The sequence below is a fragment of the Oxyura jamaicensis genome, chromosome 3, assembly GCF_011077185.1.
Source record: "Oxyura jamaicensis isolate SHBP4307 breed ruddy duck chromosome 3, BPBGC_Ojam_1.0, whole genome shotgun sequence".
Lineage (NCBI taxonomy): Eukaryota > Metazoa > Chordata > Aves > Anseriformes > Anatidae > Oxyura > Oxyura jamaicensis.
In genome coordinates, this window is record NC_048895.1 from 5488697 (window position 1) to 5507314 (window position 18618).

Below are 18618 nucleotides of genomic sequence, written 5' to 3' on the forward strand. Positions count from 1 at the left end.
CTGGACTATTCCTGTCAGATATCTGATGGTGGCTTCCTCAGAATTAAATGCTCTTGTCAAATAGAAATATAAATAAATACACGGGTAGGATTATAAAACCTGCTCAGAGAGGTAACCCAACAGAGAGGAAACAGAACAGCGAGGCTAGAAGATGGGTGTCTTCCAAACATGAGCTATTGCATTTGACAGGGTCTGTCTATGTGTGTGTAAGGAGAGATCTAGTTACACTTTTCACTTTTGTGAGTGAGCACATGATTAATTTTGGGTTTTGTTATTTTTTTTTTTTTTTTTTAAAGCTAAAATGCCAGATCAATCCAACCAAAAAGAAGCATCTGTAGTTCATTCTGCATGGTTCACCATATTTAATATTTTTTTTTTTTTTGACATCTTTCATTTATCTTAGTGCTTACTGCTAAAAACTGTGGTGTTTGTCAGTCCTTTCAGTCTGCAAAATCTGAGTTTCATGCCACGCCATGCATGTGCCCATAGCTTCTGTAGAGCACTTTGTTGTGGGCTGGGGACTGCTTTGGGGCACGAGTATTATTTGTTGCGATAAGTACATCCCCTGGCCTTTCACCCCAAAGGCCGTGCTGCTGTCTGTGGCAGCCAGGCGATGCGTGTTCGCTCTTGTGGAGCTCATGGGCCGTAACGCTCAAGTGTTGTCGCCTCCGTGCTCTGCAGCGTATTTACTGTGTGGTCTCTGGGCTTGCATCGTGTCTCTGCCCTGTCTTGGTTTCCCTCTGCTTTTTATGCTCACAGAGTAGTCTGGCTCTTGTCCTTGTTTGTTTTTCTTTTTTTATTTTTATTTTTCCTTTCCAATTCCTTGTCTGTTGTGCAGTGTCCTCTGTTCCCCTCCTCTCTGTAATTATGTCGGGACTCAGTTTCTTGCTTCAGTTCTTGCTCTGGGTGAGACAAACCCGAGTGCAGCCCCGCCCTGTGCCATGATTTTCCATTCTGCCAATATCCGAACGTCCTTCTATATCCACCTATCCACAGATTATAGACCTTCCTCATGCAGTTGTTTCCCTGAACAGTGAGGATTACCCAGACCTTTGTGCATTCGGGCCTTTTCCACACTCAGAGGATTGAGTTTTGCCCTGATCTCCTTGTGTCCGTTGTGCTACTGTCAGACGGAAGACAGATTGATTGAGAAGAGTTTAGATCTGGAAGTAAGAGCAGCTTCTGGATGTAAAAACTGCGCTCACAAAGCATCAGATGCTCCTGAGCTGCATCAGGGAGAGCTGTAGAGATGCTTTTCTGATGCCAAGTCAGCCGTGAATGCGAGGGGCTGCAGAGCTCTCGGAGGAGTACTTGTATATGCATGCCTTGTACGTTGGTGTATTTCGAGTGATTTTGTAAGAAGGTTTATAGAAGATTCCCTTTTATAGCCCTGCCTATACTTCTTCCTAACCCCTGACAGTTTTCACCTCCTTTCCCTGTTTCTGGCAAGTATGATCAAAAAATAAAGATCACAAAAGTCCAAGTTTCCCCTAAGCAGGTTAGATAAAACGGGGAAAAAATGGTCATGCAAGTTCAGCTGGTACTATACAGGAGAGAACTGGGATTGATATGAGGGCTGGAGGGGGATGTTATGAATGTACAGTCGTGTGGAAAGCTCACATCTTATTAGACAGCAAAAGTCTGCAAGAGCTTTGCAGCAGTGGGTCCCATAAAATGAAAAATAAATAAGGCTGCAAAGTAATCCATGGCAAAATAATATGTCCATGAGAAAATCTTTTCTTCTTCCACTGGATTTAAACAATGAAGTGTCTTTATGCTGCACAGAAGATACCACATTCTCTGCTCAGGCATTTGCAGGAACTGCTGGAAGGCTGAAATGCACTGAACTGGTGTAGCTCTAATTGCAGCGTGGCCACATTGCTGCTGAAGTACTTTAAGACTATATTTAGCATGTAATTGAGCCACGCTAGCACAGGCTATTAGTCCAAATACTAGTGTAAATGAGGCAGACAGTATTAAGATGTGCTTGAAGATTGTCAAGTAATGCCAGATCAGATCGGATGGTCTCACTGTGTCTTGCAAAATGGTTTGCATTGCTTGGGGGAAGAGCTGGGTACCGTTACATGGTTATGTGGTGTGCGTGCTGGCAAGGGAATCGCACCCCTACGGTCTGCAGCCCCCTTCCTCCTCCCGGACTGGCCATGCCCGCAAAGGTTGAGGCACTGAAGTGGGAACCAACACAGCAACACCAGCAAATGAATGCCCTGTTGCAGGATGTGACTGGGGATGTGATGTTGGTAGGAGATTGCAGAGCGCCACACCTTTGAAGAGGGTTGGATGCTTCCTCCCAGTCCTGGGGGAGCACCGTGCTGCTGGCACCACCGAGAGCAGCCAGGAGACAGGAGTTTGCTCATGGAACCCATGGGTAGGGGAGGACAGGAGCTTGCCCAACCGCTGTCGTCACGTGCCGGTTTTGTTCCAAATGCAGCATGTGTTGTGTAACCTAGAGCTGGGGAGCAGTGTATGAATGGTCACAAGTACGGGGTTTTAGTAAGCACTGCAAAGTTCCTGGGACACTTTGGCATTGTGTTTGTAACACTATGGGAGTTTTATGTGGACTTCTCAAAACCTCCTGACCATGATAAAGTAGGTTTTCTATCACAGAGACAGGATTTTATGTTTAGTGACATCTTTTTCTCACTGTAGCTAGCGTCAAAAAGCTTAAATTATATTAAAAAAGAAGAGAAAGAAAGCACAGCAGCTGGTATTTAGTGATCCAGGAAATAAACTTGACTAATGCAGCTTCAGTACATTCTCTATATCATGAGACACACGCATTTTAAAGGAAACTAAGTTGTGTGTCTGAGGCAAAGTATTGCTTTTAGAATAGATTAAGCGTGATACAGCATGCCTCAAAACTGCCCTCAGTTTGGACAGGAGTCACTGCAAACAGGTGAACCCCTGTCAGATCCAAGATGTGTGTAGACAGCAAAACTTTTTGACTGATGTCTTAATTACCTTTGTTGTAATTTTTCCTTCTAGGAGACGGAGCTGCTCGATATCAGTCTCGTCAAAGATGCCAGATGTGGAAAACATGCCAGAGCCCCCAAGGTAGGTGGTTTTGCTGTATGCTTACCTGTTGATTTGACTACCTAGGAAAACAGAATGGGAATTACATGCAAGAATTTATTTCAAAAAATGTTTCCTTCGATAATAAGAAACATTTTGTCTTTGCTTCATTTATCACGGTTTCTGATTAGAAGTGTTGTGATAGTTGAGCTGTTGTCACTGATTCTGTATGTAAAAACTGCTGATGAAATCTCTGCTGACAGTGAACGAACAAAAATCCTGCTTTAGCTGGAGCTTCAGTTAAATTTGCTCAAGTTTCTGGCTTCCCTGATGGCCAGGAGCTGATGGCTGTTGAGCTCCATGTTGCATTTCATCCTGCTTATTTTCCTTTTTCAGTGCCTCTTGAAGCGAGAAGCATTTTTATTTGTTTTTAATATTTATTTTTAAACGGTTGTAGAGAGGTCAGGATATCAGCTCCCTTAGGTCCTCTCTGACATATTGCATACTCCTTTGCTGTCTGTAAAGACAGGAGGTTTTAGATATATGTACTCTGTGGTGGTTTTGTTTGGACAGCAACCACACATCAGAGAGGAAAAAAAAACAACCAAACAAACCAACAACAGGGTGCACAGCTCTGGAAGCAAGCGTGTGCCGTGGGGTATCCCAGAAACAACAGGAGAAAAAGAAACCCTTACAGGGTCCTGAAAGTAGGGCCTTGCTGCTGCTTAGCTGCTGCTGAGCCTGCGAGATTGAAGCAGCCTGGAGAAATGCATCTCCTGCCCTCATCCCAGGGGAAAATGTCCAGTTCGGGAGGCTGCAGCCTCACTGAGCCTCCTGCTGGGCTCCGCGCTCCCAGCCCTGAGCCAGGGCACTGCCCTGGGGGCTGCTCAGCGCCTAGGGGTAGAAAAGGTGGTTTCTCTGTGCCAGAATGTAACTGTAGTTATCTCTGAAGAGACTATTCAGATTTGGTTTTCAGAGCTTTCATGTAATGTTGGCAGCGTTTTAAAGGCAGAGTTATAATTGAAATGCAGCAGAAGTACTTTATGACATCCACATTAATACCAAATGAGTGCACCATGATTAATGGTTCTATGATGAATAGCAATAAAGTATTAACAATGGCTAGAACATTATTTTAAAATGCTACCTGCTTTACAGAGGACATTCATGTTCTTCTAACAAAACGTTTTTAGCTAAAACTTATGCATAGCTATTGCTGTGGTGACTTTTATTTATTAGGTTACATAAAGGCTGTTCTTGTTACCACACGTTACGGATTTGACAGCAGTGGCATTAAATGAAGGGTATGAGAAAACCCTGACTTTTAGGGTGGTGAAATGCACCACCTGTGTGAATAGGTTTGCTTTTTGTCATGGGTTTGTGCGTGGGCAGAATGGGAACAGCACCTGGGTTGGCTGTTGATAGGATTTTGCAAGCGGTGTGAAGCAAAATGCTCGTTTTGGGGGCAGTCGTGTCTGTCGTGCCTTGATCTGTGCTGTGGAGCTGAGCGAAGGAGTGTTGCTTGCAGGTGAGCGAGTGTCACAGGAGCCCTGATTGTCCACAGAAAACACAAAACTCATATAGCTGCAGGAAGGCTTGGCTCTAAGTCAAGCAGTAGCAGCTTGTGATCGTGTGGAGGTTTCTAGTAAAAACCCTGGTATATGGGCTTAAGAGAGCAGCACCACATCCATGTGCCACTCGCCAGAGTTCCCAGGTTCTCTTTTCCACAGCTGTACTTTCAGACTGAGGCACCCTGGTACTCAGGTGAGCATAAATAACGAATGCTGTTCTGGGATGGTTCCTGCGTGGGAAAGCAAGCTTCCTTCATGTAGCACACGGAGAGGTTGTTCACAGCCTGCTCGATGTATGGCAGACGCGCGATGCACGTGATGGTTGTGCTGTGATGATCAGTCTGAGCTGTGTCCAGCAGCGGGGTGGCTCTGTTGTGATCCACAGCTACCCGCTGAGCATCTTGCCCTGTAGGTAACATGGCCTCCAGCGTAAGCTGCAGACCAGGAAGGGAGTTAAGCTGCCTCAGGAACAAATGCTTCCCCCTGCTGTGGTACCACTTTGCATGTTCCTTAGGTATCCCAGAAGGTCATCTCTTGTGGTCTTTGGGGATCGGCACTGACTTGGGAATTTGCTTCCTGTGTTTGTCTTGCCAGATGGGAAGGACAGCGTGCTGTAGTGCGTTGGCACAGCTTTCACTGTAAAACAAGAGTTTTAGGTGATTTATCTCCTAATTCCCCTGCCAATCCCCCATCCCCATAGTATTAAACATTTTTTACACGGTGTTAGGGTACTTCTGCCAGTTTGTGCAAATCTTTTTAATCTATTTTGAGAATTGTAAGAGGGAGTGGATTTCATCTGTGGGTTGTCACTAAAAGCTTGAGAAGTTAATGGGAATCTTTCAACCTCATTTAGTGTATTTCTGATGTAGAAATAGAACCTTTTGATAGAAATAAGTGTCATCTTCAATAATCCTTGGCTTTTCAACATTAAATAAAAATGCAATTCATTTTTATTTCTGTAGTAAACTAAATTTCAGTATGATTAAGGACACCCACAGAAGGCTACCCAAACCCGTTAGGTGTGCTGCTGCAGGAGGCCACCAGCAAGTAGTGATTTTGGAAGACTATAAGCAGCCCTTGTTACCAAAAAAAACCCCTAACTTTCCTCCCCTCCACCATCTGGAATACACACTTCTTTCCCATAAGCTGCCATATTAAGCAGCAGGAACATTTCTTTGGTTAGCTTAATTAATTTGCCACGCTCTTGGTCTTTTTGATGGCTGGAAACAGAGTCTGTTCCCATGCTGCATTCAGCATACCTTCTGTACAACTGCTGGCATTCTTAATTTCTGGAAAACAGAAATACAAAGGGTTTTTCAGTTAGCTTCTCCTTCAGCCTTGTTGGTTGGCATTTGCTTTTCACAATATTTTTCCATAAATCAAGACACACATATTTTGTGATTGTTCTTGTGTTTTTGTTGTTGCATCTTCTAGGCACTACCGTAAGGAAAAAAAAAATCCTTCTGGAGGAGTTTTCGTCAATGAAGGATAAACAGCCAAACGCCTTATTCTTATTTAGAAACCATTGTACTCCTTCTCTTTCATCCTATTTTTATCCTATTTCACGTTGTCCCTAAATAGTAGTAGTTACCCGGGGGGCTGGCTGAAACCAATTAGAGTAGGCCAGCACTAGATGACAGTCCTGGAGCCGAGGCCTTAACGTTAGGAGCTGACAGTAATGATCGTCTGGGCTGTCACGCCGCAGTGTGCTGCAGCACGTTCATGGCTGTCCCACCTCAGCTCCTCTGGCTGTGCTGTGGATTTCTGCTCATCTTTTTAGAATACTCGAAGCGTGTTTGCATCTGGACAGCGTCCTCTCCTTACGAAAACCAACCAACAACAGAAAAGCATGCAGGGCTGGGAAGCCGAGACAAATTCGGGAGACTTAAGCAAGCTCTCATCCTACCTCAGATGCCAAGCCAAAGGAATTGGTAGATGTAGAGGATTAGGTGAACCCTGTGGGTCTTGGGGAGGGCGTCAGAATGGCTTTACAGCAAAGTAAGTAGGGCATGAAGTTTAAAGGTTGTATGTGGAAATAAGCCTATATGTCTTTCTTAGGAACATTGGCTTCTAATAACATAGAAGGGAGATCTGCTGTAAGTACCTAAGCATGTAACAGGTGGGGGATAAGATTGTTCTCCATCCCCAAATCAATAAATTGTGTATTCAGATGACCCCGTGTTACTGAGAGGTTTCAGCATTGCCTTCTTTTTCCACATTTTGTCAAGTGTGAGTCCTTCTGCCTTCGGTTGCTATTTTCAGAAATGATAACAGAGTTTTTCATCTCGTTGCAATATACATGCAAGGACTTATTCTTAGGAAAAAGGGCAAATCTGCAGCAGTACAGAGCACTGCTGTGGATCTCTAAATGAGAAGATAAATGAGAAGTAATGTTCTGAAGAGAACAAGAAAAGACTCACTAATTGTGTATGTTAGACAAAGTGCCTGAATTCAAAATACAATGAAATTTATAAAGAAGTGAGGGAATTGTAAGATGATTATCAGGACTTTGCCTTTTTAGTAAGCGTTAGAATCGTTTAGGAAGGGAACAAGATAAATTTTGAGAACAGGAGATTAATATGCAGTTCATTTCTTCCTTCGGAAGATGTGCCAGCGCGTAGCCGCAGCACAGCCGGCTGGAAGCGCCGCGTGCCTTTTCTCACCGCGTTCAGGCGGCCGGAGCTGCAGCCGGCCTCGTCAAGGGTACAGCACCAGGGTGCTTGGGGCTCACATTGTTTGTACTTAAAAATGATAAGGCATGTGGAAGCCATTAGTTGCGGAGAAGCTATTATTATTATTATTATTTTTCACACGTTACCTGGCAGCACTCTGTCCAGCTTTGTTTTGGCGCGCAGGCTAATGAAGACCAGCACTTCCCCTCGTAAAGTCCAATGAAGTGGTCTGCAAAATAAAATAACACGTCGAGCACTGCAGAGAAACATGCGTTTTTGTACAAAGAGACACAGGAATAGCCCTGAGTATCCACGTACCTTCTGAGAGGCGTGGAAGGGCCGCTCAGGAGAACGTCCCTAGTCTTACAATGGAGACGTAGCAAAAACCATCCTGCAGCATTAAGTACCGCAGAAAGGTTAGGTGGTGTAACAGGGCTGAGGGCTGCTGCAGCGTGCTCACGGGACTAAGAAATTCACACTTCTTACCATCTTGTATTTACTTTGGCCAATAACAGTTTCTATGGAAACTAAAATCTTAATGCAACTGTGTAAGTGTTTTTAGCAGCAAGAAGAAATATCGGGAGAAGTTGGCAGGAATACGGAAATAACCCCATGGCAAATGTTCACATTTAAAACTTTTGATGCATTTCATCAGTATGTTTTCCCTCAAAGATATCATAAATCATTCAGCAGGAGATGAATTTCTTTAAATGACATATGCTATGGAACCTGCAGGAGAGGAAGTTGTGAATGATGGGATCACTTCTATGCCAAAATGTTTACAGTATGTCGTCCCCAGTTTCAGCAACACTTTCGACTCCCCTGCCCCAGACGTTCTCACTTAATGGAGAATGCTCTGCAGAGGAAAACAATTGAGCTTTCTTAATATCAGAAATTTACCGAGGCCTCAACTGCTACGGTATTGTCACCAGCCACTGCGCTTGGTGGCTCTTCCTGAAATCCTCAGCTAGAGAGCGATGACTTCAGGATTGTCTCAGCTTTCATTTAAAAATACCCTGCAGAGAGTTGGCTCTTCATAACCCGTTTGCAGAGAAAAAAAAAAATCCCTCAAGTTGATGGGCTCAAACTACAAGGAAAACCAACATAAAAATGTCTCACCAATGATGCAACAGAAAATCTGATGATGCTCAGGGAAATCAGGTCTTTATCTGAATTCTAAGAGCTATCAGCACTGCTGCCTTCCTGTGCCTCCCTCTGTGGTCATTACGCTGAGTTAGAAGCAGGAGGATCTTACTGGCATCTGGGCAGAATTTGTGCAGGTAACTGGGAAGTCAGCTGCTGCCTGTTCCTTTGCTAATGGCCTCATATACGTTTCTCATCTTTTAAGCTTACTGCCTGAATATGCAAACCTGAGTGGAGGACTCTCTCGAACTCGCTCAAAGCACGCGTATGCAAATAAATAAATTACAGATGCAAATAAAGTAAATAACTGATAACACAAGATTGATTTACATCAGAATAAAGCTCTAACTCGTAATTTGTGAGTCTGATGACGAGAGCCTGTCAAAATAAACCTCAGTCAGTTGATTTCCTTATGGTATCTAACTTACATTTTTGCTGGCAGCCAGTTGCCTTACGGTCAGGTTTTTTTGGTCTTCCCTTACCAGCAGAACGAAAGAGGCTTCTGTCTTTTTGGTCACATTTGAAAGCTGCGTAGTGATTCATTTCTTTATGATCAAGTCTGAGCTGGGGCAATTCCGTCGTGTTTAATAATGGTCCTGATTAGACTGCATGTGGGAAATGACAGGTAGTTGTGGGTTGCTTTTTTTTTTTTTTTTTCTCCATTTTCATTTTTGTCTACTCAGTGAATTCCCTGGAGAAGTCTGCTGCTGCCTGTGTGGATTGCAGGACCGCACGGGCGAGCAGCAGGCCTGGCCTCGGCAGCACACGCTTTCTGTCGCTTTCTGTCGCTGTCTCAAATGCTGGTATTGCTGTTATTTTTATCCGCCGGTAAATGAGTGTCACTTTTCCTTCAATAACCTTGGTATTAAATTAGAAACTCCAATGTAAATTATGCCTAAGCACTGTTCTATTTCTGCCAAAAATAAATAAAACTGGAATATGCATGCAGCTCACCCGCTTCCCACTCACCTTAGGGGTAGCAATGACATCTCAGACATCCCCCCGCAGTTTTTCTAACTCTGTTTTTTTTCATAACAAAGTTTTCTAACTCTGTTTTTTTTTTCATAACAAAGAGTAAATTATATGAAAGTGTGCTCTAGGTTGAGTTTTATTAAGGAAAGTTAAGGTGGATTTTTGTGGGGACTATTTGCACAGCGTTCACGTGGTCACAGCTGTAAGACGGGGACATGGAAGCAGCAGTGTTGCAGAGCGTGGGAGAGCTGCAAGTGCGTGTGGGAGTCTCAGCTGGCTCCCTCCTCTGCCCCTTCCCGCAGCTCTGCATCTGTGCTCCAACAGACCCTGCGGGCTCCTGCTGGCAGCTGGCGTCTTTTCTCCTTCCACATCTCCCCCAGCAGTGCAGGCTTCCTTTTCAGGAAGCGTCTCACCGCTGCCCATGGCCAGGCCCTGCTGGAAAAGAAAGCAAATTTCCCTATTACAGAGATGTTCCCAAAATTTGTTTTTTGAAAGTTAACCTCCTTGGGGAAGAGCCAGCCATATCTCCAGGGAGCATGGACAGGAGGCCCTCACTTCTCCATCACCTGGAAAAACGTCACCGCTTGAACCATCCTCATACTATGCTGGTAGCAAAGCCAAGCTTCCTGAAAGCACACACGAGGCTCGAGGCACTCAGTAGCAGCACAGTAGCTGCTTCCTTTACGCTTCATCGGGTTGCAAGGCATGTCTTGAGCACGGTGGCTGCTTAGTGGAGTGGATGGGTACCAGTGGGCAGCACCTGCGCTCTGAAGCCTGCGGAGATTCCTCCTCTGCCTCCAGGCGCCGCTCACTTGGCTGCTCATGACTGAGGCTGAGGCCACCTCCGAGAGGATCTGCGTCCTGTTGTGCTGCTGGGCTGACCCGGGTCGGTGAGGGTGCTTTTATTTACAAGCCCCTGGCCCTCAGGGACTTGGGCCTTTCCAGAAGTTTGTCACTGGCTGTAAAACTTAGTGCTCCCTGGTAGTTCATCACGTTCACCATTTCCTAACATTCAGGTGTAACAGAAAGCACAGGCTGTTGTCCAAGACTTTCACTATGAATCATTGCTAAAAAGGTGTCTTTTGTTGTTTTTTGTTTTTTTTTTTTCTTGCTCCCTGACTGTTCCAGTTCGCTTTCTCTGCTGCTTGGTTTAATGTTTTCTTTTGTTATATGTATAAAGCGTTTATTGATTTTATACTTCCATGCCAAAGTACGTAGCACAAAGGACACTATGAGAAATTCTGTAGTTTAAGCAGCACAAAGATATTTTAGAAATGTGATTTTAAAACTTGACATTGAAATATTAAAAGCTAGAATAGGACACTGCTCAGTTAAATACATGATATTTGAGCTGCTGAGAGCACCAGTAAGTGTCAGTAAGCCTGTGCTTTAAATGCTGCTGCTGAAGATTCCTTTGAATAAGCCCGCATGCTGAGTGCATCTATTTTTTCTTCTTTAGTACAACTTTTTATGTGGCTGTGAAGAGAGATTGACAAAGACAGCTTCGTGTGCTCTCAGGCACACGTAATACTCCAAAACTGTTTTAAATCCACACATAAACCACTCTTATGAGCTTTGAGACTGCAGCGGTGGGAGATTGAAGTAGCACACCGGAGGGCATGAACTCATCACTTAACTGAGCATGTGCCTCATGCAGATGCAAGGCTCGGTGCTAAGGTAATATTTTCTGTCTCCTGGCTGCAGTAACACAGTAGATCGTGATCACCTCTGTGCTGTTTTGGCTGGAAGGTTTAAATTTATCTTCTTGCTTTCCCTTACCATGGGATGGGGCTTGCAGGAGGGGAGGTGGCTGCAGCCTGGCTGCCGCTGTGGCATCAAGCAGGGGACATCCAGCCAGGGCTGTTGCACACCCACCCACTGCAAGTCATGATAAAGCTCAGTCGAGTCCCACAAAAGGCATTTTTGCAGTGGCTGGCACAAGTTAAATATCGTTAGGATAATGTACGGTTACTTTGGAGGTGCTTTTAGCAACACTACGATGTGAATATTGCCTGCAGTGTTGCCTGTTTTCTGTTTGTTATCTTGCACTCCTGTGGGTTCATACCCACACGTGACCTTTTGACTTGCATGAGGATGAAAAAGTCTTGGGAAACAGAGCAAAGTCCCATTTTCTGAGTTAGGGTTCCTAAGTGCAGTATTAGTACAGAAAATAATAAATAAAATCATGCTTTTATCATGTAAGGACAAAAAATACTTCATTTAACTTCTGTCATGAATGCTCATATGGGAAAAGATTCCAGGGTTTTTCATGGGAAAATGTAAGGGTGCTAAACAGCTGAGTCTACCACTCTTTTTGTCTGAGTGATATCTGCATCTAGAAATATTTCATAAATACTAAAATACGTATTGTAGCAGACACGTGGAGCTCCGTGGCCAGTGAGAGTTTTGGTGGCAGCGCAATACCCTCACGCTTCCGTGGTGGAATAACAGACTGAAATGAAAAATGTCAAAGCAGAAACATTTTTCTGCAGTTGTTCAGAGCAAATGATGAAAATTTCCTTATTTTATTGGAAACCAGCTTGGTGAATTTCCACGGCATCTGTACCTCGTAAATAGCCGGGAGCTGAGTGGCCGTGTGAGGAGCGCTGTGAAGCCCTTCTCCCTGCTGGCTGGGGCTGCTGTGTGCTGAGGTGGGTGTCAAACCCTGCCCGCAAATCTTCTAGGTGAAGGGCAGGAGCTGAGCAATGTGTCCCTGAGTTTCAGCAAGTGTAAAGAGCCTTTGGTCAGAGCTTGTAACTCAAAGAGTTGAGTTTTGAGGAGGTTCAGAGGAGTCATCAGAGGAGTTCTCTTTGCTACCGAAGTTATTGAAGCTTGCTTCAACTCCATTAGAACATTTTGCTATTTCAGTTTGTCATCTTCCATGTTACATTAGCTCTGTCGTGGTCTCACAGCGTAGCACATCTGGCTGTAAAAGTCACACATTCGCCTAACGTGCTACGGGTTTGTGATCCAGTGCGGATGTCTAGGGAAAGTAACGGGAGGAAACTTGGCTCTGAGCTAAAACCTCGATCGCAAGCTAACTACAGCCCCTGCCATAAACAATCCTGGCTTCATCACTGTGGCATTTCAGTCTGTTGGTTTGTGTCCCAAGGCACAAACCTGTGCCAGTCGGACACCCCGGCGGGTGCACGGCTGCTGCTTGTGGGACACAGGCGTCCCGAGAGACACTACTGAAGGGGGGTGGTTCGTTTGTAGAGCCAAAGTGGGGTGTAGCTACAGGTAAGATAGCTCACATGGAAACTGCTAAGAGCCCATGTGAACTAGAAAACAGGAGACTGTGGCTATTTCCAGTGTAATGGTATCAACACATCCGTGTTAAATCATGTCACCAGTTTCCAAAGGGTCAAGTAGGAACGAAACTGTTTTCTTCTGCTCTAGTCTGGTGTGGATATATAAGAAGATGGAGGCAAGTGTGTCTGTATGTGTGTGTGTATATATATATATATGTTTGATCATTTGTTTTAATGGAGTAGCATTTTTCTTCAAAAAACAAAACAGACACACACAAAAACAAGCCCCACACCATTTCTTTTTAAACTATAAATAGGTATATGCGACCTACTAAGGCACATGCATACTTCAATATCAATTAAATAAACCCTGGTCACATTTCTGCTGTGATAGCAAAACACCTGATAGCTGTGTCGGCCACAGGTTCCCTGTCTCTGGCTTTCTCTGCTCCATCACCTCACAGCCTAATCCTGGTTGAATAATCAAAATTATCAGCTGGTGCTGCCAGGGAGCTGAGGTGCTGTTCCACCCCTGGGGTGTTAATGAGCCGTCCGCAGGGAGCTTCCTGCGAAGTGGATGGCATGGTGACACTTGCTGATACGCAGGCATGTGCACACAGGAGCGGAAGGGTTATATATATGGTGCTAAAGGAGCACATGCTGAGGCCAAAGGCTTGCTTACTCGGTTTTTTAACCATTGGTAATGCACTAGAAAAAAAAGTGCAGTGTAGTCCTGGTACAAATCACCGTGTGTTAAGATTGAGATGCACCTCTCTGTCTTAGTTCACAGGGTTTTTCTGGCTGGCAAGTGCACCGTGGATACATCCTTCCCCAGGAGAAGCGTTTCTGTCAGCACAAGGCAGAACGGGCAGAAGTGCTGTAGCCCCTCCTTGGTGTGGCTGATGCGCACTAGTGATGAATATGGACAGAACCAAGGGCTATCTTCTACGTGCGGGTCTTCTGTGTGGTTATTAGCCTTGTAATGTCCGGTGTCCTTCATATACTGTCCTGTGTGCTTGGCTGGCGTCTGTAAATGAGAAAAATCAGGGCTTGGTTCCTCTTGAGAAAGTTAATCTGAGAAATCCTGTGAGTGAACGTGCACGGTGTTTCTGTCAAACAGAAATCATCCTTTGGTTGTGCAAGAAAGTAGGTGAATTGCACATTTCCAGTAGTTAGCCATTCTTTCTAGGGTATGTACAAAAACTTCGTGGTTTTGTAAAACATCACGTAGATTCCAATTTTGATCAGCCTCAAATTTCAGGGATCTTATGAAAAAATGGAAAATGTACTAGAGAGCTTGAAGATTGCAGTGTGTCCTAGAAAGAAGCACAAAGGGCAGGTTCAACGCTGATCTTAACTAAAGTTCAGCTTTATTTTTAGGAGGTCTTGATTGAATTGCAAAACAAAGCAGAGAAAACCTTTGCGTGCAGTTGTAAATGGCAGTAATCAATTAAAATGAAGTTTCACTCTTTTAAAGCCGGATTCCACGTGGTTTACATTTGTGAGCTTCTGAGTTACTTTGTTTAACTTGGGGAATTTGGGTAGAAAAAATCAATTGCCTTACTTCGGAGAAGAAATATCCTTGGCTGTAGTACTTTGCAGCGTTCAGGTTTTGTGTTGGCTTTTTGGAATTAGCATAAACTTGCAAATTTGTGATTTAGGAATAGGCCACACAATAGCTGGCATTTCCCCATCCTGTTGTGCACCACCTCTGCATCACCTCAGCCCCCACCAACGGAGGAAACCATTTTCTAGACAGCAGATTTCTCACAATGGTTGATCCTCATTAACGTATTTTTTCCTATTTATTTGTGAGAGGAACCCTAAAACAAGTATTCGTGTGCCTTACGGACACATCATAATCCAGTTGTTTGATTTCTGCTGTACCAACAGCAGTTGGTGCTGGGACCATGGAGCGGCTGTGCTGGGGCAGCTGGAAAGGGCGAGTTCCCCCCATGGGCCAGCTGGGAGGGCTTCGGGTCTGAATTTCTTCTTTACCTACATGAATGTTACGTCTAGTCCTGGTCCTAGGATAGCATTAAAAGTTAGAGTTTATCACAGCTGGTAAATTATTGGATTGCAAGATCATATGTATGTACACACACACACGTACAGGTCAGAGAAAATGAGATCTCTCTGCTGTGTCCAAATATCAACCACAGAAAAAGCGTTACCAGCTCAGGGATTTAATAAGAAATTTTGTGATAGAAGCATTTGGTAGTTCAGGGTGCTGTACGGACTGCAGGGCTGGTTTGCAGTGAAGCTAATGCTCTTTTTATTTCCCCCGTTTTGAAACGTGTCCTATATTGATAGTGCCATAACTGAAATTGCACGGATTTTGTTGTTGTTGTTGCTCTGAGTTAACCTCCTTCCTCCAAGATTAATGAAATATTGGAAGAAATCTGTATGAGGAATTTGTATGCGGTAGCAGGGATGTGTTTTATAAAGAGCTTCACAATGATGTTCGCTAATGATGAGGCAGAAGCAGAAGCGTAATGCCAGGTAGGGTGATAATACAGAAGGAAAAGGCCATCACATTGGTCTCAGAAATAATGGTAGCAGCTTGCATGTTGCTAAGAAGTTTAAAGAAAACCAAACCAAATTCAGGGAAGGTAAAGCAAAATACCTGGATGGTTACCTGTGGGTTGTGACAAACACAGAAATTCATCTGTGACAGGAGAGCTGATAGAGCAATGACAAAACACAAAGTGCCCGATCCTGCAGAGCAGAGCCATGGGCGATTGCAGAGCAGCCTCAGATCAGCGCTCCTCAGCACGGTGCCTTAGGGTGCATTAAAAACCACGCTTTTGTCTTCAGGTGAGCAGCAGCGCCCCCGGGGTGGGGCTGAGCGGTGCCGGCTGTGGGCGAGATGCCAGCCCTCGGCGCAGCAGGAGCTTTGGGACAGTGCTGGCTTCTGGGGGGACCCAGGCTCCTTTCGTTTCATTGCACATCAACACCGAAACACAGCTGATTGCTGCAGTATGGTTTTAAATAATCCGTTGCCAAATGCCCATTTTGTGCTTTATGAGAAGGAAAGCTGATTTCTGCTGGCCTCATTAGTCCAGTTTGGTTGTACTTTGCCCCGATAAGCAAAAAGATTTCTTTCTGTGCATTGTCTCAAAGCTGCCCCAGGGATCTACCATGGCTTCTGTGCCCAGCATGAAGCCCGGAGCTGCAGCCTGGCAGTCTTTCCTCTGGTATTTCTTTCTGTTTACATGCACCTGAGACAACACAGGGGTTTTGTAGGGGAGATGGTCATCCTTTTCCACAAAAATATTTGTATCTATTTGTTTTTAATATTAGTAAGCCTTTCTTCCTAGACACAGACTGTTGCTACTTGGTAAATGTGGAAGCTGTCAGTACGTGAGCGGCAGGAGGACGGGAGCAGAGCAGCTTGTTTGTGGCTGAGGGTCTGTGTTTTACAAGCCAGCACAGGAACATCATTTTCATAACTGCTGCAGAGGTTTGGTTTTAACTGAAAGAATGGGAGAGGTTTTATTTTGGAGTTCCTTCCATATTGTCCTTCTGAGTGGCCTGCTGGGCACTCGGCTGCTCTGGGAGTTGAGGCTGTTGTTAGAAATTGACACCTCCCTTGTGCTGGGCCCGCACTTAGAGTTTGGTCTCGTGGTCTTTGCAGTGATTCTGCTTTTCATCAGTACAAACCGAACACCTTCAGTGCGGAGGTGGCAACGTTAGCATTACCCTGGTATGTACTCTAGTGGCTTAAGTTAAAATAAGTTTTTCCTTCCCCCTGGGTTCTGATGTTCTCAGGCCCTTGCAGGTGATGACTGTTTGCTTTGCTAAAGCTGGGGGACACGTCCGTGGTTGCAAATCATCGTAACGGACACATTGAGCGTTGCATCGTGTTTGCCACCGTACTCGAAGTGGAGCCACTTGTGCATATTTTGAAAGAGCTATTACTGCTGTACCTTGTAGGAAACACTGAATGTGATTTAGCCCTGTTTTAAGACACTGATATGTTTGTGTCAGTATTTTAGCTGAGGGAACTAACGTCCTCCGCTGGACTTTCTACATCTTGCTAGAGTTGGGAGAGTTGCAAACAGTAAATTATTTAACTGTTAGCTATATAATAAAAATGGAAAATTTAAAAGCTGTGGTCAACTCTGGTCATGTTTTTGATGACGCTTGTTTTTTCTGTTGTTGTTGTTGTTGTTTTCCCCTTTGGTTTATGTTCTCTAATCATAATTGCTTGATATTGCTGATTTAAATTTTTGTACACGACACTTGCAGATTATGTAATTAAAAGAAACCCTTTACTGTTTTTTAGGTATCAGATACTAGCTTGGTTAAGAGCATTTAAACACCCATGCATTGGAATGGGCCGTACTCTGCTTTTTGCTTTAATCGAAAACTTCTTTGTGCTAATTACAAACGCTAAGGTAAAATTCATCAGGCTGTAAACAAATGTGACCCAGTCTCTGTTAGCTTTCTGCCATGTGGTGAAACCCAATTACTGCCAGGCAGTTTTATGCTCTTTGCATTGATGTTGTTCTTGGAAATACGGAAAGTGGGTGTCCGCTGAAGGCTCCTGCAGCTGGTGGTGCTGCCAAGGAGAGGGAAGGGGCGGTGGTGCTTGTGCCATGGGCTGTGCCGCTTTGGAGAAGGAGCCTCGAGCTGCTCTCCGGAGGCCTCTGCCTCTCTGTGTTGACTCTAGGAAGTCCTGTATCTGCAGGCTGTTTGAATATGCAGAATAATTGTTCTGTTCAGTTGTCTTTGCTCCAGCACTCGTAAAGAAAACTGAAGTTGTGCAACCCCACGAAACCAGGGAAGACAAACCTGAGCACCTTTCTAACACTGCTATGCTGCTTCACTCAGCCTTATTTAAGATTCCCTGTACGTACATTACCCTCTGCAAGCTCGTTTTGTGATGAGAGCCAGCAAGCACAGATACCAAATTGTCTGAGCTGGGATTAGGCAGCTGAACCACGCGCATCCCGCCTAGAGGAAAAGCCTTGCTATCCTGCCTGCTCCTAGAGCCTGATTCATCAGGGCGCTCAGTGTGTGCTTAGGAAGTCTTGCTGGAAGAAAACCTGTAACGACCGACTATTTGTTTTGCACGTACAGGAAAGGTGTGATACCAGACCTGGAGAACTGGGAGACAAAGCGTCGTTTGAGGAGATTTCTGTTTAAGTATTCCGGAATTAAGATGAGTGATGAGAATGTAAAAGCATTGTCAGAAGCTTTCCCCTGAGCAGTAACTGTGCCTGTTAGTCATGCAGTTTATATCCTGACGATAAATCCAAAACTATTTGGAGGATTATTTAGAGTATAAGAAAAATTGCCTTTTCTTTCACTTTTGGAGCTGATATCAGGTGTGATATACAACTGTTTGATATTAAGTTATTTCAGTTGTAGTTAAATACGAGAGAAACCCTTAGAATTCTAACCTTGCACAGCAAGGGAAAAGATGTCAAGAGCATGCTTTTATTTGTGTCAAAATAGTGGACCCTGGTGTAGATGCAGATGGATATTGCTCTTTCTTCCCTTGGGTGCACGTGGTGGAGTGCTTCTGGGGGTCCCAAAATGAATGGGATGACCAAGCAGCGCAGCCTGGCCAGGTGAGCATCGTGCTGTTGTTCTGGCTGCTGACGAGGTGGGTGCTGACAATAGGAAAGCTGAGAAGTGAGTGTTTTCCTGAGCCTTTGTGTGTGGGATTGTGCTGGGGAATTGCAACATCTCAGGGCAGGGACCATGGAGTACGTGTGAATACGGACTTGGTGGCTTCTGCGGAAGAAAAGCAAAGGATGCATGGCCAAAGCTCTCCTCTTAAATCAACATGCCTGGTTTGGGACAGAGGGAGCAGAAGAGCAGATTTCAGGCTCACTTTCGCCACAATGACAGTTGTTTATACAACCCAGTAGGTTTACAGTAGAGCGCATGTCATGTGCTTTAAAGCTGGAGCTCATTTGTATCAGCTGCTACAATCCAGAGTTCTTGTGTAAAGTCAAATTCTATTTA

The 18618-nt window shown here is 44.6% G+C and overlaps 1 protein-coding gene across 12 annotated transcripts in view; it reads left to right on the plus strand.

The window, feature by feature from the left end:
- Window positions 1-18618, plus strand: part of PLCB1 (phospholipase C beta 1) — a 378680-nt gene that overhangs the window by 96926 nt on the left and 263136 nt on the right. For 11 of the 12 annotated variants that reach the window (XM_035320058.1, XM_035320059.1, XM_035320061.1 and 8 more), the window contains exon 3: window positions 3004-3072. The exons of the other annotated variant lie outside the window; for it this stretch is intronic. In XM_035320058.1, coding sequence (XP_035175949.1) covers window positions 3004-3072 — 69 coding nt within the window. The remainder of the gene's footprint in view (window positions 1-3003; window positions 3073-18618) is intronic. 12 annotated transcript variants of the gene reach the window in all.